The 26,854-nt window shown below is 35.1% G+C and overlaps 1 protein-coding gene across 4 annotated transcripts in view; it reads left to right on the top strand.

Moving 5' to 3' along the window:
* Positions 1-26,854, top strand: part of LOC106877684 (pleckstrin homology domain-containing family G member 7) — a 970,386-nt gene that overhangs the window by 414,877 nt on the left and 528,655 nt on the right. For all 4 annotated transcript variants that reach the window (XM_089338328.1, XM_089338327.1, XM_089338326.1 and 1 more), the window contains one exon: positions 12,479-12,543. In XM_089338328.1, the coding sequence (XP_089194454.1) occupies positions 12,479-12,543 (65 nt within the window). The remainder of the gene's footprint in view (positions 1-12,478; positions 12,544-26,854) is intronic.

The following is a 26,854-nucleotide window of genomic DNA, read 5'->3' on the forward strand; positions in this document are numbered from 1 at the left end:
TCTGTGTGTACCATGAATATCGCTATCAATTAGAGAAAAATTTGTAGTTTTAGAATCAGTAGTTCTTTGGCTGCTGTTTCTGAATTCTCAGTATGTTGGAGAAGCAGGTTACTGCTAATCCCTATATATTTATGATTATAAATGGCTTTACCGAAAAGGTTTTTTCATACTGAGCTACCCGGCAACATTGTTAATTATTAATTTTATTACTAATTGACGATTCCCTGCCCTGTATATCTATATCTATCTCTCTCTCTCTCTCTCTCTCTCTCTCTCTCTCTCTCTCTATCTATCTCTATCTCTCTCTCTCTCTCTCTCTATATATATATATAAGATCAGGCACTCAAACCTTCCACCTACGTTAAAAGTTATAAAATTTAGACCACTGATTGAGCCGACCATTCTCTATAGATCAGAAACCTGTACCTTATCGGCTCTCTTAGAAAAATAACTATATGGAACTTATGCCAACCTGATCAGAAAAATACAGAACATTATTTCGAGATCACACCCAACACTTAGTAACACTATGGATATCTGATAGCAATATCCTTCAAGCTAAAGTAGAAATGGCTGCAATTTGCTGGTCACTGTCATGGAGCAGAGAAAGAGGTTATCTCATCATTGCTCCTATACCATCCCTCTGGAAGTGTTTTCTCCAGGAAACCGACATTTCCAGATACTATATCACGGGACTCAAGGCTGGATATTAGAGATCTGAACACAGCAATGCAAGACCGTGTAGTGTGGAGATTGTCAATGGAGTTCCGAGCAATCATAGGATGATCAAAGGATGATGATGATATATACATGCATACGTGCGTACCCGCATAAATACATACATACATACATACATATATATATGTATATATGTTTGTATGTATATATATATATATATATATATACATACGTATATCTATCTATCTATCTATCTATCTATCTATCTATCTATCTATTTCTCTCTCTCCCTCGCTCTCTCTCCCTCGCTCTCTCTCTCGCTCTCGCTCTCTCTCTCGCTCTCGCTCTCTCGCTCTCTCTCTCTCTCTCTCTCTCTCTATATATATATATATATATATATAGATTAAGATTAAGATTAAGATTAAGATTAATGTAATATAAAGCTGAAAAAAAAAAATTAACACCAAATATACAGTGCGTGTGTTTTTATTGGCTAAACTGGCAATATGACCATCCCCAAGTACAACAATATATATATATATATATATATATATATATATATATACATGTATAATAGAGGCAGAAACATGAGATAAGTCTTACAGAAGACGAATATAACTTATTTCACGTCAATAACATTCCATAAATACACAGCTTCATAGTATCCACAAATACCCACCCCAGCACACATGCACGCACCTACTTAGTGTAAGATTTATGTTTCTATCTCAATATGTTTATATACTTATGTATTTATGATAGTATGTATTCGTATATGTCAACCTCAGGAAGGCATTGGTATCTCCGAGCTTCTGATAGAAGACATTCCTAGATTATTGCACGTATGTCTGAGCCAGATACCACGTCGGTACGAAACGATGATTGCAGCCGCAACGTCATACCTGCGCATGAGTAAGTAAAAAGGTATGTATGTACGTGTGTATGTATGTATGTATGTATGTATGTATATCAATCAGTTTCATTTCTGTATTTCTTGTCCAATGCTCCTTCATTGGAACTTTTATCAACATTATCTAGGTATTTGTGCATGTGTGTGTGTATGTGCAGTATTTGGTGTTAGTGTATGCGCAGATTTGTATGTTTGTTTTATGGATGCGTTTTTATGTATATATTTTCATGTCATGGCGTATGCATATGCGTATGTATGTTTGTATGTATGTATGTATGTATGTATGTATGTATGTATACAAAGATGTGTATGAATGTATGTGTACAGGGGTAGGCGTGACTATGTCGTAAGAAGATTGCTTTCCAACTTCATGGTTCCGGGGTCAATTCCATTGCGCGGCACTTTGGGCAAGTCTTCTGCTACAGCTTCGTGCTGACAAAAGCTCTGTGAGTGGATTTAGTTGACTGTTATATCAGTAGAAATCGGTTGGCGCTGTAGAAATTTCCAGTCAAGTACTTTAATATTATTCTTGTTCAAATTCATGACGTGGAGGTGAGTGCAGTCATGTTGAATAAAGACGTCGTACCGCTGGTCGTGTGGTTTCAGCAGGATTTTTGGGCCCGTGCAGTTTCTGAACATCATGATCTGCATTGATCGTGTTGTTGTTTTCCACTATTTCGTTGTGGATTAGGCCCATACTACCAAAAGTAGACCATCGTGTTGCGTGGCTAAAGCTCAGGCTTGGCTCTGGAGTTACTTGCTTGCCGGAATTCAGCCATTCTTTCTATTTCATATTGACGTAAAGACACCATTTCCACCGCTTGCTGTCGAACAAGCAAACTGGTGGAAATAGAGCAGAGCTGAACTGTGTTTAAAATTTACAAGTCATTTGGTAGCTGATAATTCTTCAATATCTATTAATAGACACTTCTATTAATATATATTGCATGTGATGTCCATTCATCGAGTTTTGAAACCTTACCCAACAAGCGAACGTGTTGGGGGATGGTATAATGTGAGCATATTGTCTGCTGGTTCAATTCCCGTGTGGTTTGGGGCGGATATCCTCCTGATCCTCCTTAGTAAGCTCGTTTACCCGAACAGATCATATTGAATAAGTGTGTCGTGTCGCTGGTTGGGTGGTTTACAGATCGGCTGGGACACGGAGAATCTGCGAAATGGAGTTTCCCCTCCATGAAGCGTTAAAACCATTTCCGTGCAATTCTTTCAGTAATAGCACCTTCTCTGTACAGAGAACAATTGTCTCAAGCAAATCTGGTATCTTTGGAACTTATGTGAAAGAGAAGAGAAGCAGATGCCGAAAATGTTAGTTTACTTTTTCTCTTACTATGCACGCCATAGTCGTATGCTTGAAAAGAAGGAAAATGTATTAAAATTTCAGAAACGATTAACGAAATTTGTAGAGGAAGAAAATAGCTACTAAATGAATAAATAAATAAATAAATAAACATAAATAAAATAACTTTCTACGATAAAACATATTTTCCTTGTTAATTTATGCAAACGCACCAATTTATCTAACAACCGAATCTATATACATACCCTCATATTTACATATACATATATTTAAGTATTTATCTATTTATATATCAACATATTTCTCTCTTTCGCCGTTTGGGCTACATAGTCTTTTTATGTACATTTCGAACCTCACTCCAAATCAACAAACACAGTCAATTCAGACTACATTATATGTGTCTTGACACGTATTCACCCTTTCTCTTATGTTTTGATATCTTCGTTGTTTTTCTTTTTCTCGTCAAATCTTTTTTATTTCATTATCAAAATGCAATGTCGTAGGAGTTCTAATTAATATGCATTTATATGTAAATTCCTTCGTCGTTGATCGTATCATTAAGCATTATGTCGATGCTTATTTAATGATGTATTCGCTATTGTTTACAATAATTTCTCACTTCTATTATGCTTAATATGGAAATTAGTTTGTGATTCTAATTTTTTATTTCTTTTTTTTTAAAACTTATTTACATTCAAAGATTTGTGCAAGTTGTTTATTGCTCTTTAACCTCGACTTCGCTCTGATCTACTGGACCAGTGTTTGAAGTTCTTCTAACGGAGACATCCGTATCCGTTTTTATAACATCATAGAGCATCGCGTTTTATTTTTAAACTCCTATAATTTGATTTGCATTACTCTATCTCGTGTGTCCCTACTTATTTTAATACGGTAGCGTGTAATTTGAAGGAGCTTGATTACAGGTTAAGCAGTTGCTCAGTGTGCAAGTTTTGTAGCACAGTAGCATTGCCGACTCCTGTCAATGATAATGTACATATTATGAAATAAACACATTTGTATTTGGTTATTTTATCCTATACTTTCTTCAAATTAAAGAATTTTTTGTGGCTATACCTCAGTGCTGGAAGCTCAGGGAGACAATAGAATGTGATCTCAAGATTTGAGAGATATTTCATTGCTATATCTAAAACGGTAACCGGCCGTATATATAGTCCCCTGTTAGGTCGAAGAGAGAAGGTGTAATATTGAAGCACAAGTCAGATTTGATCATGCAGACCCATACTCAAACTGCATTATGTATTGTAAATATTTTTATGCTCATAGTTTTAGCTATTCAAGCAACCATGTACACGCTTTCGCATTTTCTGCATATAGTACCTCCCTCTCTCCCTGCACCATCGACGAACAGACCCTTTCTCTTCCATGACAAGCACATAACACGAAGGGTTTCCTTCGCTTTTTTCCTTGGCATTTTCTTATAATTATTTACTGCCTGCAGGACTCACTTTTGTTTACCATAGCCGGCTCTCAAAACACAGATATATATATATATATATATATATATATATATATATATATATATATATATATATATATATATATAGAGAGAGAGAGAGAGAGAGAGAGAGAGAGAGAGAGAGAGAGAGAGAGGGGGAGAGAGAGAGAAAGAGAGAGATAGAGAGGGCGGGGTAGAGAAAGTTGAAGAGAGAAAAAGAGAGGGGGAGAGAGGAAATGAAAGAGAGAATGAGAAAGAGAAAGAGAAAAAGAGCGAGAAGTTTTTCACGTGTGCATACAAGAGCATCTATATATAGGGCATGTTATTTTACTTTAATTATATGTGTTAAACGTGCACAGTCTGGGCCAGATTTAAATACCACAATTGAATACATGGTAACCATCCTTTAATTTATAGCGTATTAAATTTGGTTACTGCGCTTTGAAGGTGGTGGTCTAATTAGGTACAATTGACCAGCTGAGCCAAAATCAACCTCCCGCCTTTGCTTCAACATCTCAATTACGCGCCTTTTACATTGACGAGCGTGTTACCCTGCTATTAAACAACTTAACACGTGCTTTTTGAAATTATTCATTTTATGTCACTTCCCATGCAACAAAATCTATAAGAAAAAGTACAGAAGTAATAAAAATAAAAAAAAAAACAAAATGTTATTACTCGATGCATTAATCATATTAGTCATCTTGAAATAATTAAAATGCTCACCACTATTAAAACACAGAAAAGGTCATAAATATGTGAGACTGAAATATTTGGCGCAACTATTTGATCAAACGAAAATGCCGTTTACATCATGAAACATTATGTATTACGAATCGAAGTTCTACAGTAACTGAAATAGAGCATCTCTCAACACTCCCTTTGATTCGAAAATTGTGATCAGAAACGAATTTCCATTGATTCCAATAATATAATGAACAATCTGTCAGGTACAATTCACGCGTAAATAAATAAATAAATAAATAAATAAAAGGCTAACAAACATGTTTTACTAGCAATATTTGGCTACAAAATTCTATAACTTCTAAGTGCAAAAGGTGTGAAAAGCACAGAAGTTGCTAGTTCAGATCCTGAAGCTGTACATAAATATCCAGCTAAAATAAAGAAAATAATTAAAGAGAAAACATAGAATGAACTTGATGAGGAAATTCATAATATATGTTCGAAATAACAAATGGATATGAATCCGAATGTTAATAAAACTATAGCTGTTTGCTGATGCCTTCATACTTAAATAATTGTTATTGCAAAATGTGTGCAAGGAATAGAAAGGGAAAAACACTCTTGATCAGTAGCCTTTTGATCTGTGTTTTCTCTTACAAGAAAAAATAGGTTTTCAGTAACTCCAAATATTTTCATCTATTAATAATAATTACTCCTGTTGTGTATTGTAATTGATTAACGCAATTTTGGAGTACATATGATCCTATATGATTATCTAAACTTGTTATGCGACGCCTATCTATATGAGGCTATGGATTGGCGGACACATGCACTCGGTAGTCGAGCTAGACCATATTCTGTACGGAAGCTTCTCTTTCAAAACAATAAAACGAAAAATCTACATTTTTCTTTATTTGTTTTGCATGTTTTCCTTACTACACCCAGTTTTATATAATCCATTGTTGTATGTGGTTGTTTTCTGTACGGACGCGTTTATGATAAGTATTATGGTTCAAATACGATTATTATTATTATTATTGTTCAGTAGTTTTATTTTTATAACGTACTTTCACTTCACTACCGAGTGCAGCTCTGTGTGCCTTGGGTATGTGCTGTGGTTTGCTGTGATGCTCTTATGGTTACTGTATTGAAAGTGTTTTGCGTAGGATGTGTGCAGTGCCCAGTAGTGCAATTTTCTGTATGTTATATATATTTGTAAGTTCTGGTGTTTTTGTTATGTATTTGTCTGAATATTATTTTATTATACCTAAGGCACCTACTATTATAGGAATTGTTTCTGTTTTTAGATTCCACATTCGAGTTACCTCTATTTCCAGGTCTTTGTATTTTAAAGATTTTCCATTTCTTTTAGGGAAACATTGTCATCTGCTGGTATTGATACATCAATTAGAAATTATTATTATTATTATTATTATTATTATTATTATTATTATTATTATTATTATTATTATTATTATTGTCCGTTCTTCTCATACTTTACATTTGAAGTTCAAATCCCACCGAAGTCAACCTAAGTTTTCCTCCATCTAGACTAAAATACCAATCTAGTATTGGGATCGATGATATTGACAAAACTCCTCCCCTCAAAATTGCTGGCGCAGTGTTTAAAACAGAAACAATTCTCCTCCTCCGCTTCCTTCTTCCCCTCCTCCTTAATTATCGTGGGAGACGTTCAACATCGAAGTACCAATCTCAAAACCTTTGCTGTCCACAGCAGAGCAGTTTTTTGGGCTTACTCTACCCTCATGTCAATTCCGATTTCTTTGACATATTTCCCGAACTTCGTCGTTAGTGATCCGAACTGGAATGACAGATACTCTCTTCATAGTCCACATTCTTGAAATTTTGTATTTTAGTAGTCAGTACTTTTCAATCTAGTTCTTTGATGCATGCATCACCAGGTATTGTAATATTTATGATCTTGGTTTCCTTTATTTCTTTATCTACAACAACAACATCTAGTCTCCGAGCCTCGATTAGAGAGTCGCATTGGGTTGTAAAATCCCACAGTATCTTATGTTCCTTGTTCTCGGTGACTCCTGGTTCATCTTCGTACCATTTGCGTGCTCTGTTCAGGCCGAACTTTTCACATAGCCTCCAGTGGGCGAACTTAGCCACGTTATCGTGCCTCCTTTTGTAGTGCTTGCTACACTCAATCACAATATGTGAGATTGTTTCGTTTCTGCTGCTACATATTCTACAAACGCGCGATTCGCTACTTTTATCTATTTCGAACTTGGTGTAATTAGTTTTCAGAGCTTGTTCCTAGGCCTTGCATATCAATGCCTCAGTGCATCCTTCCAGATCACATTTTCTTAGTCATCTCCAAATGTTGATCTTGTCTTTTCCTTCGATTTCTCTGACGTATTGCCCATGCAGTGATTTCACTTTCCAGTTGTTTGCTCTTTCTCCATCTTGTTTCTTAAATGTTTGTGGATGCATCACGATTTCAGTAGGTATTGTATTGTTGATTCCAACAGTGGCAAGCAGGGATTCACTCTGCTGTTTGTTCAGATTGTTCTCTTTGTGTTATAAGCATTCCCTTGCTTTTAGACACACAGTCTATCAGCATCGCTTTTTGGGGTGTAGTTCCTTGGTAACTGTCATCACTTTTCTTATTTCCCTATCCATTTCCTCAAACTCGTTCTTTGTCCACCTAATAACACCTGCACCATATCACATTAAGTGCCCAGATTTGTTTCTTCCATTGAGCTTACTTCCTATAATTAATTTGGTTCTTCTGATATATTCTCGCCTAAAGCTTTCCTTCATTTTACTTTCTTTGCTTTTGTCGTATTCTAAAATCCTCAAGTATTTCTATCCATTAGTCTGAATATCCTAGATTTTCTCACCGTTGGGTAGCTCTGCACCATCAGACGACACTACTTTGCCTCTTTGTATTATAAGCATACCACACTTTTAAGCCCCAAATTCCATTCCTATATCCTTACTAAATATCTGTACTGTTGAAGCTAGGCCATTTGTTTTATGTTCGGTCTTTCCATCATTCATATATAACAGATGATTTAATTTTCCTCCACGATGTCACTTTCCTTAGTATCTGTGCGAGGCATATCGTACAAATCACGAACAGCAATAGTGACAGTCTAACTCTCAAAAACAGCAATGGTGATAGGCTATCTTTCACAAACAGCAGTGTTGATTATTATTATTATTATTATTGCTGTTGTTGTTATTTTACTTTTAATCTGCAAGTTTGCTACAATGACTTGCCGAGACGCACCTAGTGTCCTGGGGTGAGTAAAGGATAAGAGATGTTACAGTATGACTGAAAGCTTGGGGACAGGAAGTAGCGAAATATCTTTACATAATACAACACAGACATTTAAATGGATAAGGGTTTTCTAAGTATGTGCTCAGTACTTGTCAGTACAATCTTTTGGATTTCTCTGAGACATGGTTCTTCTAGGATCTTATCTAGATGTTTCTGACATCCCTTTTTGTATCATACCTTGAGCACCTACAATAACAAGAACAAGTACAGTTCTCGTTTTAAGATGCCACATCTTTTGTATTTCAATTTCCATGTCCTTATATTTACTTAGTTTGTCAAATTCCTTGATAGGTATATTTTTATCAGTAGGAACACTTACATCTAGTAGCCTACAAGTATTTTCTTCCATGTCTTTAATATTTACGTCTGGTTGATTAGCCTGGATCGTTCTGTCGGTGACGACTGGAAAATCCAAGAGGATAATGATATTTTTACCTTCAACGACTGTCTCAGGATGATGTCCATATCAGTAAGCATGAGTGATGATTTTGTAGTGTTTACATAATTTCCAGTGTAAATACTGTCCTACCATATCATGGCGATTTTTGTATTCGTTTGGTGTCAGCACAGGACATCCCGAGACGAGATGGTCTCTTGTTGTTGTTGTTGTTGTTGTTGTTGTTGCTGTTGTTGTTATTATTGTTGTTGTTGTTGTTATTATTATTATTATTATTATTATTATTATTATTATTATTATTATTATTATTATTATTACATGCTATGTTATTGAAGTTTGGTGACACCAAATCTCCTCAAATCTCAAGATTCTTTCTGAGTATTCTTGAAGAAAATGGGATTGCACTTTGCTGCAATTCGACCATGCGTGTGCCAGTTCCAAACTCCTTATGCAGCAGTCTGGGTGCTGTACCAAGTGTAGCAATTACCACAGGAGCAACTGTCACCTTTGTCTTTTACAATCTGTTTATACCTCCGGTCAAGTCGTGGTATTTTTCGCTTTAAAAAAAAAAAAATATGATATCCTCTCCATTATCCTTTGGCATTGCAAAATCTATGATTTCACATTGTTTTTTTTTTTCTTTCGTCCTATGTAACCATATCTGGTAGTGTTCTGGCTTCTATAATATGGTCAGTCATTATGGGGAAGTCAAACAAAATCATTGTAATTCTTATTTTCTTTCAAGCTTTCTAGCTGGTGTTCATAGTACTTTTCTGTTATTATAATTCCCCCCTCTCACTCCTCGTCGTCGTCGTAGTCGTCATAATCATCATCATCATCCATCTTTTATACCAAGTTTTAAACCAAGACAAAACTTGTACATGGTAACACTTCCAATCACTTAAGATCAGAATCTATGAAAGACAGTGCTTGGTAATGCATCAGGGCATTTATTATTATTATTATTATTATTATTATTATTATTATTATTATTATTATTATTATTATTATTATTATTATTATTATTATCATCATCATTATTAATTTTTGTTGCATTGTCGATATGTGTTTACTTTGGGTCTTTAAGTTTGGAATACTAAGGGCTTTTAAACGCGGAAAACTTTCTTCTTTTACTTAAGTACCATTATAAAACGAATGAATTTATTAAGTTTGAGTATATATTCTTCCTTTGGGGAAAACGATACTCTATCATAGCATTTTGCTTTGGATGTCTTCAATATCTATATTAATAGTGACAAAACAACTACACCGAGAACGATAAACTCTACTCAAGGATATACTCCAATATTTCAGTAAATATTAAACAAATGAGAACGTAATTAAACACAAATATTACGCATTGACATATAGGCGTTTCAGAAGAAAGGGAAATATGAATTTTCGGATAATGAAAGTGCTTTTCAAATGCTTCAAATATAATAACAGCAATAATAATGGCAGAAGCTTTTTCTCTTCCTCTTCTTTTCTCTTTCATTCTATTTCTTTCTCTGTCTATCTGTCTGTTTCTCTCTCTCTCTCTCTCTCTCTCTCTCTCTCTCTCTCTCTCTCTCTCTCTCTTTCTCTCTCTCTCTCTCGCTCTTTCTTTCTCTCTCTGACTCACTGAATTCACGCGCGCGAGGCCTGTGAGATGTGTTTAATAGTGGAAAGAAAAAATGCAGTTTTATCTACATTATTTGAATAGGTGCAAGCCCAGAAACAACTTCATCAAGATTGCTATTATAAACTTTTTGACTCATTACCTGTTTGGTAATGGACAGGAAGATGAAGAAAAAATCTGATACTCCATCGGTTACTACGACGAGTGTTCTAGTTGATTCCATTAGCGGTGCTGCCTCTCGTGAAATTAATGTGCAAGTGTCTGAGCACTCCACAGACATTTGTACGCTCCACGTAGTTATCGTTCAGCGTGGTACAGATCGTAACATGGCTGACTTTTGGCTTTTGGCATACAAGTACTGCTAATGTTTAACATTTGAGTAGAATGGGGCATCGTGAAATAAAGTGCCTTGTTCAATAGGACAACGGGAATCTAACTCACGACCTTACGATCGTTTGCCGAATACCCTAACCATTAAGCCACGCACCAGGAAGAAATCTGTTGTGACTACCAATTTCTAAAAGTGAAGAGCATAAGAACAATTGAAAGAAGCGATTATCCATTGATCGAGGCATATCACACTGTAACATCGACCTGTTCTTGAAAACTGAAGCCTGATCTGAATCACAGGCAAAATAATACACGAAGCCTCCGCTTATTCTTTCATACATCAGTGTATGGTTAAGTGCAAAACAAGGTTTACAAGAAGGTATATCATTAGCAATATATGCTCTTCTTGTTTCCTTTGGGGAGCAATATGGAATGATGTAAGCTCGCTTCTCACAAACAATGATGCGTTGTCAGGAGAGGTCAGTATAGACTTGCGCCATTTTACGTCTTCTCGAATGCACAGAATTATCCAGAAACTGTGCCTAAATATGAATGTAGAGACTCACGAGGTTGATTGTGCAGACAGCCCTGCTATCATACTTGCGGCATTAAGAGTCATTTCTGTTGAATAGGAACGTTTATAAAACAGAAATGCACAGAAAATAGTAACACCGACAACAACTGTAGACTTGGGAAGGTGCCACTCCAACAGCTGCGCCAGGAAAAGTTATAGAATTGTTAGCGGAGATAGCCTTGTCTTTTTTTCCAGTGACTAGCAAGGAAGCTGGAGGTCTCTTGTTTTGTCTAGCCATAACCGGCAGCGACAGTGAAGTTGGAATTGAAGATGATTGTGGTTGACAGAAGGTACAGTTGCTCCAGTGACTAAGAATACGCTTCAACCTCGGCGGTCTTCCCTCCACCATCTAAGAGTATCATCGCGTCAATTGTAATGATATGGATGCAGTGAAGATCAGCGAAGAGCGGTAAGCAGTCGATGAAGAAAAGAAAATGAGACAAAAGCAAAATAGAAAAAGGAAGTTGAATCCAGCCAAAAGTTATCTACTATGCAAACGATGACAAAAAATTTCACTGTAATGAACCAACAACTCTAATATGTGTTTTGCTTTGCTTAATCATATCTTGTTTTGATCCTAGTGTATCTTATATATTCATACAATTATTCTATGTTTATTTTCTTAATCTATATCAATATATTTTCAAATGTTCATCGTGTTTTTGATATATTTATCAAACGAAGACGGCGAGTTGGCAGAATCGTTAGAACACCGAGCAAAATGCTTAGAGCCATGTCGCCTGTCTTTGCTTTCTAAGTATAAATTCCGCCGAGCTCAACTTGGCTATTCATCATTTAGGGATGGATAAAATAAGTACCAGTTCAACATTGAAGTCGATGTAATTGTTTTACCCCCTCATCCCAAATTTCTAGCCTGATGCTAAAATTTGAAACCGATATCTTCATCATAACTACCTTCAGTTTTACATAACGGTGTCACGTCTGCCGCTGTAGGTTTTGTAATCTGAAGGTGTACGTTTTTCTATTGTATGTGAGTAGGTCCTTCAGCGTCAAAGAAATTAATATTATCGATATTGTTATTATTGTTGTTGCTGTAATTATTATTATTATTATTATTATTATTATTATTATTACTGTTGTTATTATTTTCGCTGATATTTACATAAATTTTATACACTGATCTAAGTGCCAACCCAAACAATAAATATCTATTCTCTTTTTCTTTCTATCCAACAGGCTGTTCATACAGCATAAGTTCCAATACCAACAGACACAAACATTTTTTATCAGTTCCAAAAAAGGTAAGTTCTATACTTCGTTTCACTTTGCTTTATTTGTTCTATTGTCTAATATTTATTTATATTTAGCTATAAAGAACAAGGTATAGCTTTGTTACGCGCTATACTGGCCAAAGCATTGAGCTCAGTAAATCATATCTTTTTCATAGATATCTTTTCATCTATGATTTACTCCACAAACATATATTTATTTTTTATAGCCATATATAAATACATCTATCCATCAATACGTACATACGTACGTACACATGGATTATTTATATATCGTTGTGTGCTCGTTTATTAGTTTATACATTGTATATGAGAGTGTGCGTGCCCGCGTGAGTGTTGTGTGTATGTGTGTGTATGTGTGTACGTTTGTGTGTGTGTGTGTGTGTGTGTGTGTGTGTGTGTGTGTGTGTGTGTGTGTGTGCAAAAAGCGGACATATTTCTATGTAGTGTCACAAAATTATTACAGACTCAACACTTGTAAATTTCGTTTAGTGAACACTTCCCGCAGCGAAACATCCATTGGAAAGCGGTGTCATGTAAAGATAATTTTCGAAGAAATAGAATCAAAAACGTACACACACATGCATTTATCATACATTAAAGCGTGTTGTTTATTATATATGTGCATTCACATAACATTTATAATTTAATAAAACGATGATTTATTCAAAACTCGTTAGGTTTAATTAAACCTACAACCTCATATAACTTCACCGGGTTCTCGAAAGTCAAATAAGGTATTTTCATGGCTATAAAACCATAAAGTCATGCATTAAAGAAATAGGTAAATGTGTCCATACGTATATAGGAAAATTTATGTCGTTCGAATTTGGTCAGTACGTAATCTAATATGCGTAGAATAGGCGCGTGCCTTAGTGGTTAGGGTAATCGGCTCACGACCGTAACGCTGTGAGTTCGATTCCCGGCGGTGTGTTGAGTTTTTAAGTTTAAGACACTTTATTTTACGTTGCTCTACTCAGCTGTCAAAAATGAGTTGTACTTGTAATTGAAAGGACCGGCCTTGTCACATTCTCTGTCACGCGGAATCACACAGACGCCTTTCTATGGATTGCTCAGTCGCTTACACGTTAATTTCGCGAGCAGGCTGTTCCGATGATCGAATCAACTGGAAACATCATCGTCGTAATCGACGAAGTGCCATTTTTTAAAATGTAAAATATATGGTGAAACTAGGAATATGTGTTCGACATTCAATCTTTAAATTAGCGAGTCCAACATTTATTGTCATATATTTGTTTTCCTTTGGCTTATTTTTTTCTATTGTTTATTATTTATTTATACTTAGCTATGTTGAGGGCATGTGTATATCTTAAACAGGGTGAAAGTTATAATTTATATTGTGTAATGGAATGCAATAAGAAATACATGCTATTGTTGATGATGTTAACGAGAATTTATGTGTGAATTGGAATATCCTAATAAGATTTGTGCTTTGATTGGTGTAAGTTTCAATATGGCAACCACTCGACTCAGAATTTGCGACAAGTCAATTGTTCTTAGAATTTGAATATCTCAGAGGCCCCTGAGGGCAACTGGTGGGAAGCAAATGGGATTAACAAATACACCTTTTTGGAGGAATTACAATAATTAACAGCTACTGCTGGTATTTCTTCCGATTTAGAGAAAAATTAATGATATGGCGAGCAACAGTTTGACGCCCAAGAATAACATATTAAAACCATGAGGGCTGAAGAGTGCTAATTAACTGCTTATAATAATTATCGCTATATTTGTGTATATAGGTGTGCGTGTGTGTATTTGCGGGGGTGTGTGTTAATATATGCATATATGCATAAAAGCATTCAAATACACATGTGTACATACATAACCACAACGCACGTATACAATTTTATATATATTTGTATACATATTCACACATACACACACGTGTCTACTATATGTATAAAATACATATATGGTTGGACAATGCTAACACAAACACCTTGTTGATCATTTAAGTCTTTTAGCAAAATCCTCCACATGTAGTGTATCTGTTTATCACCGGAAGAGACACATCTACCGCGTCAGATGCTTCTGGACCAGTTGTTAAGTATCCCACTCGTGTGGGATCGATACTAAATGTGTCGAAAATATAAACTGTTGTATCTTCCATCTTCCGTGTCTCATTAATCATATACATATAAGCAGTTGCCGTTCTAAACCGCAATATTTATACAATACAGGTGTTTCAATGTTGGGTATTAATTTCTTGTTAATTTCAGTACTATTTTCCATTTCCTACTTTCTCATACAAAACATCTGTTCATCTTTTCTTTTCCTTTTTGTTTCGTGAACATTTCCTATACTTGTTACTGAAGTTTGTAAGTTGCCCGCATGTTGCGTCCTTTATTAATAACCATTTTGCAAAACTTTGAATTGTGAATTTGATCACTTTAAAGACTTGTGTTCCAAACACGTGCGTTCCTTCTTTTGGTTTTTTTTACATACTTTCACAATGTCTCACATATAATATATAATGTGTTCAATATTTTCAAATAAGTGTCATCCTTGTAATTATCAGTCAAAATCCCCTCTTAAATTGTTTAAAAGCTAAAAGGAAAAAGGGAACATTCAGCATACATAATACCAATAATATCAACGAATCCACATTTTAAAAATATAATACAATGTTGTTGAAACTGGTTCCCATCTTGAAAACAAACCGATGAAGAAACGGACATGGGTTCATCTCGTTTGATTTCGTTTGATCTCTTCAGTCAAGCAATTCCATTTCAGTTGGCAGAATTTAGCGACTATCTTTAGAAACAGTTGAACTGTAGTTTGAGCGAACAAACGTGAGGAGGGCTTCTGAATATTAAATACACTCACCGTTGGTGTTCTCATTCAATCAGCTATGATTACTTTTGTATTTAAAAGATAGCAAATACATATTTTTATATATGGCTCTTTAAAATCGCAAATGGGTGGTGTTAGAATATCAGTTAACTTAATTACCTACAGAAATTGCTAAATTTTGGAAGAACCATAATCGATACATATCTGAACAACATCTATGGAACGTTGAATATCTGTTCATCTATTTGTTTGTCTGTCTCTGACTGCCAACAAACTTGTCCGTCGAGCTTATAATTTACACTCCATTTATTCGCTGCCGATCTCTTCAGGCGGAAATATTTCTTGAATCTCGACATTTCAAGCAGTATTAATACAACCGCTATAAGGCTAGGTAAGTATATAAAACTAAATGTGGGAAGAATCGTAAGAGAGAAAATAGAATCATGAAGCTACGTGTTTCGCAGTATCGAGTTATATCCCCGCAAGTCATGAGCTCAAATGCTAATTTAGAAACGTACCAATCCTGCATTAGGGAAAATGCACCATCACAATTGTTGTATATACACCATCACTATTGCTGTATATTGTGATCATATGCCAATGGATTCTAAACTGTTTTGCAGTTTTGTTTCACCACAATATTCGGTGGATTTCATTTGTGGCTGAAACTGAATAATTTGTCTATGCATCTTGAGACAAACGTTGGAAGTCAAGCCCAATATATTGCCAAATATAAATGAAATGCGAGACTTTGGATTCATAATTGCAGTCTAGACAAAGTCTTATAAATTTCTTCAGACATTGCAATTCTCTCTCTCTCTCTCTCTCTCTCTCTCTCTCTCTCTCTCTCTCCCTCTCTCTCTCCCTCTTTCTCTCTCTCTCTCTCCCTCTCTCTCTCCCTCTCTCTCTCTCTCTCTCCCTCTCTCTCTCTCTCTCTCCTTCTGTGTATATGTGTATATGTATATATATATATATATATATATATATATATATATATATATATATAAATATATATATATATATACATATATATATATATATATATATATATATATATATATATATATATGTATATATATATATATGTATATATATATATATATATATATATATATATATATATATATATATATATATGTATATATATATATATATATATATATATATATATATATATATATATATATATATATATATATACGTATGTATATACATATGTATGTACATGTACAAATATATATATATATGTTATAAATGAATGTATGTGTGTGGTTGTATCTGCGTTTATGTCCAACTGCCACTTGACAACAAATGTTGGTTTGTTTATATTCCTGTAATATAGCAGTTAGGCAAACAAAAAACTGACTTAAAATAAGTAAGTACTGTGATCGACCCGCTTGACTAAAATACCTGAAGGTGGTGCCACAGCATGGTCGCAGTCTAATATTGAAACAAGTAAAAGGTAAAACATAAAGGATATCGATGATGACGACTGAGATGACGTTGATCATAAATTTGGTGGTTTAGGCCCAATTTCGTCACTAAACAAATACAAGAAAGAAATTATTGGGAAATATATGGGCCGTCTTTAGGCGAGTGAACTCAGTCATAGGCAGTCTTAGTTTTAGAATTAGACAGCCAACGAGTTGCCTGGATTGTCAATAGGATTTTCAGCAAGATTCCAGATTGCAGTCAGGACAAAAAGTGGGTGAGGAAGATTCAAAAGAAAGAATACCCAGATTATAAAAATAACATCACAGTTTTTAACTTAATTTTAAACGTTGAGCAGAAGTCTTCGTCTTATTTTCAGCCTGTTTCTTTTTTTTCTTTCTTTTAATTCCTTCTAGTTATTTTTTGCTTACAGAAACGTCTTCCGAGACTTTGACTAATTCTTTTCCGGGTTCCTACATTGTGCTTTCCATGATATTTCTAGCAAAGATGGCTTTGCAATTAATCTGTGTGTTACACTCAACGGTTAAAAGAAAAAATTAGTGCTATTTGTTATGACGTAGTTCATTAGAGAGATTCTTCTTTGAAGTCATGCTGTCAAATGTGGTGAAGTGGCTAAATAATTCTTAAATTCGGATAATGAATTACATTCTGAATTATGAACTCCATCTTTTAAGTCTTTTAACTTGAGAAGTATTTTCTATAGAGAGAGAGCGGTAAACCGTCTGCTGTTATATCTTCATTGATCATCAAGATCATTAGGACTTCTTTCTGACACAAAGGTTGGGGAATAAACAAATAGTTAAATAACTGATGCAGGACTTACACTGCGATAGTAAGCTACCTTTGCTTTTAATGTCATTAATTCAGCAATAACTACATCTCCACTGAAAGGAAACATATTTCTTATTTGAATGCATAATTTCACTTGGCATTTCATGCAATCAGTCTGAAATCTTCTAACATTGATTACATCATCAAAAGTTCCGTTAATTAAATGTGCTGATGCCTTTCCTCCCAGGTAAACATCATTAATATTTTTGTAATTACTTTCGTTGCTTGAATCCGTTTCTGATAATTTAATATATACCTGTGATTCATCTTTGGTGAAGTGACTCACGAGATGTCTGTATCCTGATAAATGTCATTAAATGCAGACAAAAGCAACTGACATGCTCAGACTGTAATTCAATATCCAGTAAATTCACATTCTTCCGTACATAATGAAGAATAAGTAGCATGTGCTTGAGTCCGTGATTGTTTAGTATCTCATAAATTCACCTGGAATCGTCAGATTTGTCTACGTTTGATTCACTTCTGAGGAAAGGTACCTTATTTGAGAAAGTTTAGGGAATTTGTGGAAAGTTGTCGCAACACCTTTTTGAAATGTGGTTAACTGCCGTTCTGTCTTGCTACTGTAAGAAAAGTAATATTAAAATATTTTAGCAAAGTCTCTAAAATTGACGGCAACACGCTGACAGTAAGACTAAGGAAAGAGCAAAATAATAAAAGTCACGTTTCATAATAAAATAGAAGGTACGACATATTTCTATAATTTTAGGAATTCACTTTTGTCGCCCAAGGTGGAAGAACAATTACCGCTTGTGAATCCAATAATATTTCCCAGAGGAAAATTTCTCTCACGCAAGGTACGTTTGACAGAATTGTAAAGACTTAGACCTATTTCATTTTCAACTATTGTAGTATATATAATAAAATGTCTACGACATGATAGTTATTCAAATCAAAGCCACTGATAATTACAGCCAAAATTATGGTAAATGAAGTGTCTGAACTTTCATGAATTATGATAGAAACATTTTGTGTTTTGCAGAAATAACGTTAAATCTGTTTTTGTTTTTAAGAGAATCATTCAAATCTGAATATTACACGAAAGTAATTACACAGTCTGTTAATTCTCTGTTACAGATGAGCAGCGTTCGTAAAAGAAATGTTATGTTCATAAAACAACCAGCAAAGAGCAGTTCACATTTGACTGTTTGCTTACTCTCCGTTCATCTTTATTTAACATGAATGGAGAAATATCAATACTATGTTTAGCCATAGCAAAACATTTCTTATGTATTAGAGACGTTTCTGTTTCATTTGTGAGGATTTAGTTATGTTGCAGCTTAAAGAGCTGCTGGTTTCATTTTTAATTTGTGTAATGCAGTCCTTAAATTTAAGATTATATAACTGTTCTTCTTTCATTGACTTCCCCGCACCGTTTCTTTTTAAGTGGAAGTTTGCCTTTCATCAATTATTATGACTGTAAATAACACATATTCAAGGTTAAAACAACTAAAACGGCACCGCTCATACCAAAAAACATCAATGCATAATATTAGCGGCTAGGTACAAAAGACAGAATAAGAATATAGTACAATATATTTATATCAGCCATGATACAAAGCTCTACTTGTATACATCTATCTTCAAGCTACCGGTGATTTATGGTTGTGAGACAGATGAAGTTACCGACGTCTTCCAAAGATATTGCTTTCGGACTATGTTAACGATTTGTTGATGCGATCGTATCAAAAATTAAGAAGTCATGTTAAGAGGTGGGCCGAGTAACCCAAAGGATACTATCACTGAAGAAATATTCGGGTCTGGATTAAGAGCTTGATATCGCTTTTAAGAGTGTTAAGTGGAGATTTCTTCTTGTGACATACTGCACAAGGAGAGACTGGAACTAAGGCTTACACGCACACGCACGTACAAACACACACACACACACACACACACACACACACACACACACACACACACACACACACACGTGAAATAGCACTTAGGAACAATTATGGCCTTTAGAACTAGTATTTTGTTCAGTAATCTTGATTATTATATTGTTTCTGTTTTTAAATGAATGTCATCTGAAATGCTCACACGTCAAAAAAGAGTTTGCTGCATGAACTAATTCGCATTGAAGAAATAACCAAAGACAATGCAACATAATGATTTTCAATTGATCATTTCCTGAATTTATTTACTCTTTAATTATACAGAAATAGGGAATGATGTAAGTATAGATCCAGCAATGGCTTCAAACTTTGGCACAAGGCCAGTAATTTCAGGAGAGGTGTAAATGGATCATATCGACCTCAGTACTCAACTGGTACTTATTTTGTCGATCTCGAAAGGATGGAAAGCAAAGTCAACTTTCGCGGAATTTGAACTAATAAGTGCAAACAGACGAAATGCCTCAAAATCTTTTGCCGGGCTTGCTAACGATTCCGCCAGCTCGTTGCCTCAGAATAATGATATCGTAATGTGAAGGCTTCTGTAACATATTCCTACTCTTCCTTCCCGCTCTCTTTCTATCTCTCCCTAATTGAATCTCGTTTTGCTTTCGCTCCTCCTACACACAATCCCACACTTTCACGCGTTAAATATTACTTTTCTGTCCCTAAGAAACTCTAATATTCATTCCCTTCTCATATTTCCTCTATTTCTCACTGTTCTCTCTTCACACTTGATATCTCTTCCTTTCATTCTCACACTAGTCTCTTAATATTCAAAAGCTGCAGAGGAAGTAAATATATAAATGCACATGACGTATTCTCATATTAGATAGGAATTATTTTCAAGAATTTTTTTGAGGTATGCAAGAGAAAGTGGCTGTGTGGTAAGAAGCTTGCTTCGCAACCAAATGGCTTCGGGTTCAGTTCCACTGCATGGCACCTGGGCCGACCAAATCCTTGTCAGCGGAATTTGATAGATGGAAACCCAAAGATGCTCGTGTGTGTGCGCGTCTTTTTGTCTGCAGTTGTCTCCCGTCACTGCCTGACAACCGGTGTTATGAGGACCAAGCTTTAAAAAAATGTAGTGGGTTCGATTCATTCGACTAAAAATTTTTCAAGGCGGTGCCCCAGCATGGTCGCAGTCTAATGACTGAAGCGAGTAAAATAAAAATCTATTTTCAAAATGTAAACCAATAAGCTAAGATAAAAATTCCAACATTGGCAGTCTTGCACGTTATCTTCTGTTGCTTAATGCCAGTTCATCCTTCATCGGGAAAACCTGCGATTAATGATGCACAAGCTCTAAACACCCCATGCTTTATTATGTGCTTTAAATGCATTTTTCCTTTATAACACGATAAAAGTGATTTGAAGCAGAATTGATAGTTATTTCTACGTGGACAAATGGCTACACAAAGTCACGGTTGGCGACTTCGTATCCAACAGTTGTTTAATGTCTCGGTGATATGAACAGGCGTTGATGGGAATTCCCTTGTTAACTTCTGGTAGGTACATGTTTGAAATAGGATGATTCAAAGAACTGAAAATAAAATGTCTCTACTTTATTCGTAATTATCTTAATTCTTTCAAGAAGTTAATGTATCGAAGTAAATGGAATTCTCACACTTCATTTGGAACCAATAGGTTCATCAATATCCCATCGCTGCCGAAGCCGATCTTCGAATCGAAACCAACGAACGATTTTAATTTGGTAATAATTGTCTTTTAGTCACAATTCCTGACAAAAGCATCACTGTTATTTTTCATTTATCTTTCCATTTTATCGGACAAAATCGATGAGGTTTGAAATCAGGACGAAGAAGGCCAGAACGAATACTGCAATATGGACTGTACGGTACTCTAGCAATTCAATTGATCCGCTGCCCTGGAGTGGTACTTTTTCAACCCCGAAAGATAAATTTTACCTCGGTGTGGTAAAATAAGAGCACAAAGAGGTGGATCAAATAAGTGTCAGGCAATGTAACAAACGCTCTAACAGCACAACCAAGTCGCAACGTTAAATAAAACGAAGTACTGAGTACTAGGATCGATGTTATCAACTGACGAAAAATTGCGGGCCATGTGCCTATAGTATTATTATTAGATATCAAAAGGTTACTGAATTCTATCCCGAAAATTGCACTAGCCATCAAAATCATAATTGCAATACATCTATTTAAGGAAAGGTGAATTTATTTTATAAGAGAATGTAAGTAACTGAATATATCCAGTAATATTACTGATGCTATATTGTATCGACGCCCGATAGAAAGAAGACAACTTAAAATTCCAGCACGTTCTAAGAATACAAGTTTGAAGAACGAGTTGTGTAGACTCAACCCTAATGCAACAGACCATGGAACTCTAACTGTGCAGTAACGATCACCTCGTATCTAGTGTTATATTATCGAATGAATGTTTCGGAGTGTATCTCAGTATGACGTAACTTATGATAGATTTAACTCTAATAGCAATGAGGCCTTTCGTTAGTGGCTGCCATGCTGGTCCATTGAAGAACAAATTTGATATACAGCATATCAAATTACATCAACGTTTCTAGTAATTTGTCTTCTTCCGTTGCCAAATTGAAGAATTTGTTTTTTTTTATTTTTATGAATGGAAAATTTCCAAAGTAATAAAGAAAAGATCAGAGAAAAAAATCAAAACACGAAAATAAAATTAAAAATACACAAGCATAATTTTAAAAGATAGAAAAAAAAGAAACAATATGAGTGTTTAGCGAAGCGTCAAATAGGATAGAAATCCAGAGATTCTGCAAAACAAGACAAAGATAATTTCAAATAATTATTCCAAGTGTGCCGTTGCGTATAACTGTCTACTTGTCGAGATTTTAATCTTACCAATTTTAAGCGTCTAGGAATTCTAATCCTAAAAACAGCGTTTGAAGTAAAATAAAAATCAATAACAACATCAATAACTTAACATCAGCAAAAACAACAACAATAATAATACATGCAAGACAGAAATTCTTGTATAAATTGAAACTAAATTTATTTTTAGTGCCATGTATCAAAAAGGAAAGCAAAAAAAACAAAAACAAAAGAACAACAACTCATGTCATGTTAGAAAAAAAATCATGAATAAACTATTTTAAAAAATGATTCCTGAACGATTTCGTAATTACGCCGATGCAGTATTTGTCTGGTACTTGTTGCCATTGATCTGGGAAGGATAAAAGGTTGTGCTGATCTTGCCAGGATTTGAGCTCAAGTCTTGTTCGTACGAGCTTGCGACGAATTTATTACGTGGTTATTGTATTGTCAAGAATAGCAATAAAAAATCTATGAATTGAAATATGCCGCTCTATCTCAAATCCATACACTCTTTTATATACAAAGGACAAGATGAATACTATATCTACTGTTATGAAATAAGCAAATCATAAAGATGCAGCAATGAACAGTTCGATGCGGGAATATGTATATAAGAAATATATGACAAAAGTCAATGTGCAATTTAATGTATATGATGTGGAAAGTATCTTTTACTGCACATTAAGCAACACGTGTAGATATGATCATTCCTCTCTTCTCGACCGCCTACCACTGTGTGAGAAATTACGTAAATTGAAATACACACACACACACACACACACACACACACACACACACACACACACACACACACACACACACACACACACACACACACGTGTGTGTGTGGGACGGAAGAATGTGTTCGTACTAACAACTTCACACTTCTCATCACACAAATCAGGCAGAATCGTTCAGGCATCATAAACAATGTTCTGATAGTTCCGACTTTCTGTACTCTACCGAGGCCAACATTCATCTTTCTGAGATCGATAAATAAACTAACCATCCCTTAATATTGCCATTTTTTCTTTCTCTCTTTTCCTCTCTCTCCCTCCACCCATCGTCTTCTCTCTCTCTCTCCCTCTCTCTGTCTCTCTCCCTCTCTCTTTCTTGCACATACACACACATATTTTCATTAGAGGAATTCGCTGCGTTTAGACATGGAAATGGATGAGCTCCGCCAGGTTTAGAATCCAGACTTGTAGGTCATAACGATACTTCTACGATGCTAACAGGAGTTAACAACATGACATTACTATCTTCACGTCCCTTTTCATAGAAATAGCATGGACTACAAAACCACAGAATGTAAATTGTCGCGCAAATTATAGTAATACAATTTGTTCAATTTTAACATTGAAGAACCTGAAATTATAAACACATAGTAAAATGATGAATGTTGAGTATACTTGACACGGTGTGTCTGATCACATAGTTTACACCAGAACAGGGAGGTGTTATGGCATGACTCGGTCTACGGATCTGTGGAACATACGTACTTGTCCAGCCCACTGCTTACCTCCTAGACTATAGGACCTATAGCTTTGCATCATAAATGAAATCGTGTATAACGCAAATGTAAAATCAACACCAGCATTGCAATATGTCAAAAGTATTTCAGAAAAATAAAACAAAACAAAGAACAGTAGTACAGACTATTTATTTTCACAGCAGGACTGCCATTGAACTTCCGCTTATTTTTTACCTATATCATTTTGTTTTTCTCTTAGTTTTTTGATGAAAGTCCATTATGTGAAGCGTCGAACTCTCTCATCTGCTTCTTCCTTTGATGGTGAATTTGAATATCTTTGATCTTGATGTTTTTTTCCCGGATATCTGTTGTATAAGAGGTCATATAAATATGCACAGCGATAACAAACGCATTGACAACAACACCAAGTGTGTACCAACGAGCTTCTACGCAAGTGGTTGAAGTGTTAGAAATAGCAGCTAATTTCCTCTTAAAGTTTTTAAAATAAAGAAACTACGCATTTTGTCTAATACCTCTGTAGTTGTATATATGCAGAAAAAAAATCCGGGTTGATAGTATGTGTCTTCGATCGAGGGGGAAGGTGCTAACAATATCAATCACATTTCCAAAGTAACAACCATCATATAATTCGAAAACGAAGCTAAAAGACGAAGCTGAAAGATGAAAGAAATTGCGATGTCGATTAAATAGGAGACGAAAGCCAGCTTTTGTAAGATGAGATCGGATGCATCGCGTCGCCAATCATAGGTTGCTGAATCAATATCCAATATTCTGTCTTCTTGAAAAATATGTCAGCCTTGGTAAGCGTAATTCACCGCAATATCGATTGTTCAGGATTGATAGAGAGGATTTATGTGTATAGTATTAGATACATGTTCTGTTGTGTTGGTGATTTGATAGCCCTGATGAAATTGACCAATAGTGAGCAACTTTCATGTCACTATAAACCTATTTCTTTTTTAATATCAGGGCTAAATGGTACAATGGCTACTATTTCTAGTATATAGAACAATCATGTTGCCTTATACATGCAAGAGTTAGAAATATTATCGCATCTGCTTGTTTAATCGACGTTTAGTATCACTCTACTAGCACCTTACCCCAATCTGCAATCACATAAACTATTTTATGCAAGATAGTACTCAGCATGTGTAAGGTACTGTACAAAGTATGGCAGGCTATAGGGGGTAATTAACTGTTAAGTCTGTTATATATATATTGGAGTATTAAGGTGACCAGCTTGTAGAATCATTAGTACACGGGAAAAAAGCTTAGCAGTATTTCATCCGCCTTTACGATCTGAGTTCAAATTCTGCAGAAGTCGATAAAATAAGTACCAGTTGAGCACTGAGGTCGATGTAATCGACTTATTCCCTCACCCTAAGTTACTAGCCTTGTACCAGACATTTGAAATCAATACATAGTGGAGTATTTCCTACAGTTTCTAAGGTATGATAGAACACTTCTATAATGTATTGTTCAATACAAATTGTGTGCTAGAATCTAAAGTACAGCAAACACCATAATCTGAAAGTACTGTAACACATACCATGACATAATCTATGAGGTACAGTATATCGAATAGAAACAGTGTGTGGAAGTAATAGTGAAAGAAGTCCATAATCTTTCATGCACTAAAACTGTAGACGCGTATCAGCAAAATTATTGTATAACGTTGATTATAGTGGTCTCGGCGCTGGAGATGGCGGAGATTTTCTCCCCGCTTGTGATATAAATAAGCGTTCGTTTTGTACCAAAAGCCAATATGAGAGATGTTCTAATGGTATCTACTGCAGTATAGTTTGTTCTAACAGAACATCCACGTTTAAGTAAGAATAAATATTATCTCTCGGTATTAATACGGACTCAGTCGCTCATATATTTAGATCATAGTGTATAAACCATCTCGTACGTCAGAGACACTTGTCAAAGCGTATCATATAATACAAAGCATAGCATACAATATAAGCTAAATAAACTCCTTTTCGTGGGTTAACTTACAGTGCAGTAGTCTACAACAGGCATAGATAAAGTTTCTCGAGAAGCAGGTAACATGACACATAGCTCATCATCCCATAAGCTGTACTACTAAAAACATTGAAGGTAATTTTTCTTTGTGCGTGCGATTCAGAAAGTGCCATAGACTGCAGTGTGCCCATGTCTGGTTTATAGTACGATGTATATTGTGAGGAGCTGCAAGGATATGGGGCTCACTGCACGCGCAACAAGCTACAGAGAACCTTTCTATAATAATTTTGCCAGTTCGCCGCCTACACTGTTACTGTAATATTAGTTTCTGTATTATAAAATCGAACTTGTTCATGCGCAAGATTAATGATGGTAATTGTTTTCAGTAAGAAACGTGAGTTTCGTCTTTGTTCCTCTCCTTCTTCTTCAATGTAATACCGTTTTTGCAGTCTTTAGGCCATGTAAGAATGCCACAGCATTCTCTTTGAAGTCTTATCTCTTTTCTTCCTTTTTCTTTATTATTATTGAATTGACAGAATTGTAAGCTATTTAGAGAAAATTCCAGCTTGTTTCGAGTTTTCACTTTCTAAGTTCAATATCCGCTTAGATCAAATTTGCTTTTCGTTCCTCTGGGGTTGTTAAATTAAAGGTACTGGAATCAATTTTATTGACTAGTACCGCATCCACCGAATTTCACTGTTACTATTACTAAAGGTATTGTGTTGCCAGAAACGTTAGAGTAGAGTTGTGGTATGTGTTCCAGTTCGAACCTTACAGATGTCACGTTAGGATTACATCACTCCACGGTCGATAAAATAAAGTATCGGGAGAAAATGAGGTAATGTTGATCAATTTTATTTACCAGAGGGATTTTAAATTAATAGTACTCATTATTTAGCATCACATAAAAGAGAAGTTGAAGGTAACAATAGGGCAAATTTACTGCATTATATACTAAAATAAAGTCTACAGTATCTTTATTTAGTTTACTTGAGACACACACTCTTTACTGT

This window comes from Octopus bimaculoides, chromosome 20 (assembly GCF_046866305.1).
Source record: "Octopus bimaculoides isolate indiv1 chromosome 20, ASM4686630v1, whole genome shotgun sequence".
NCBI lineage: Eukaryota > Metazoa > Mollusca > Cephalopoda > Octopoda > Octopodidae > Octopus > Octopus bimaculoides.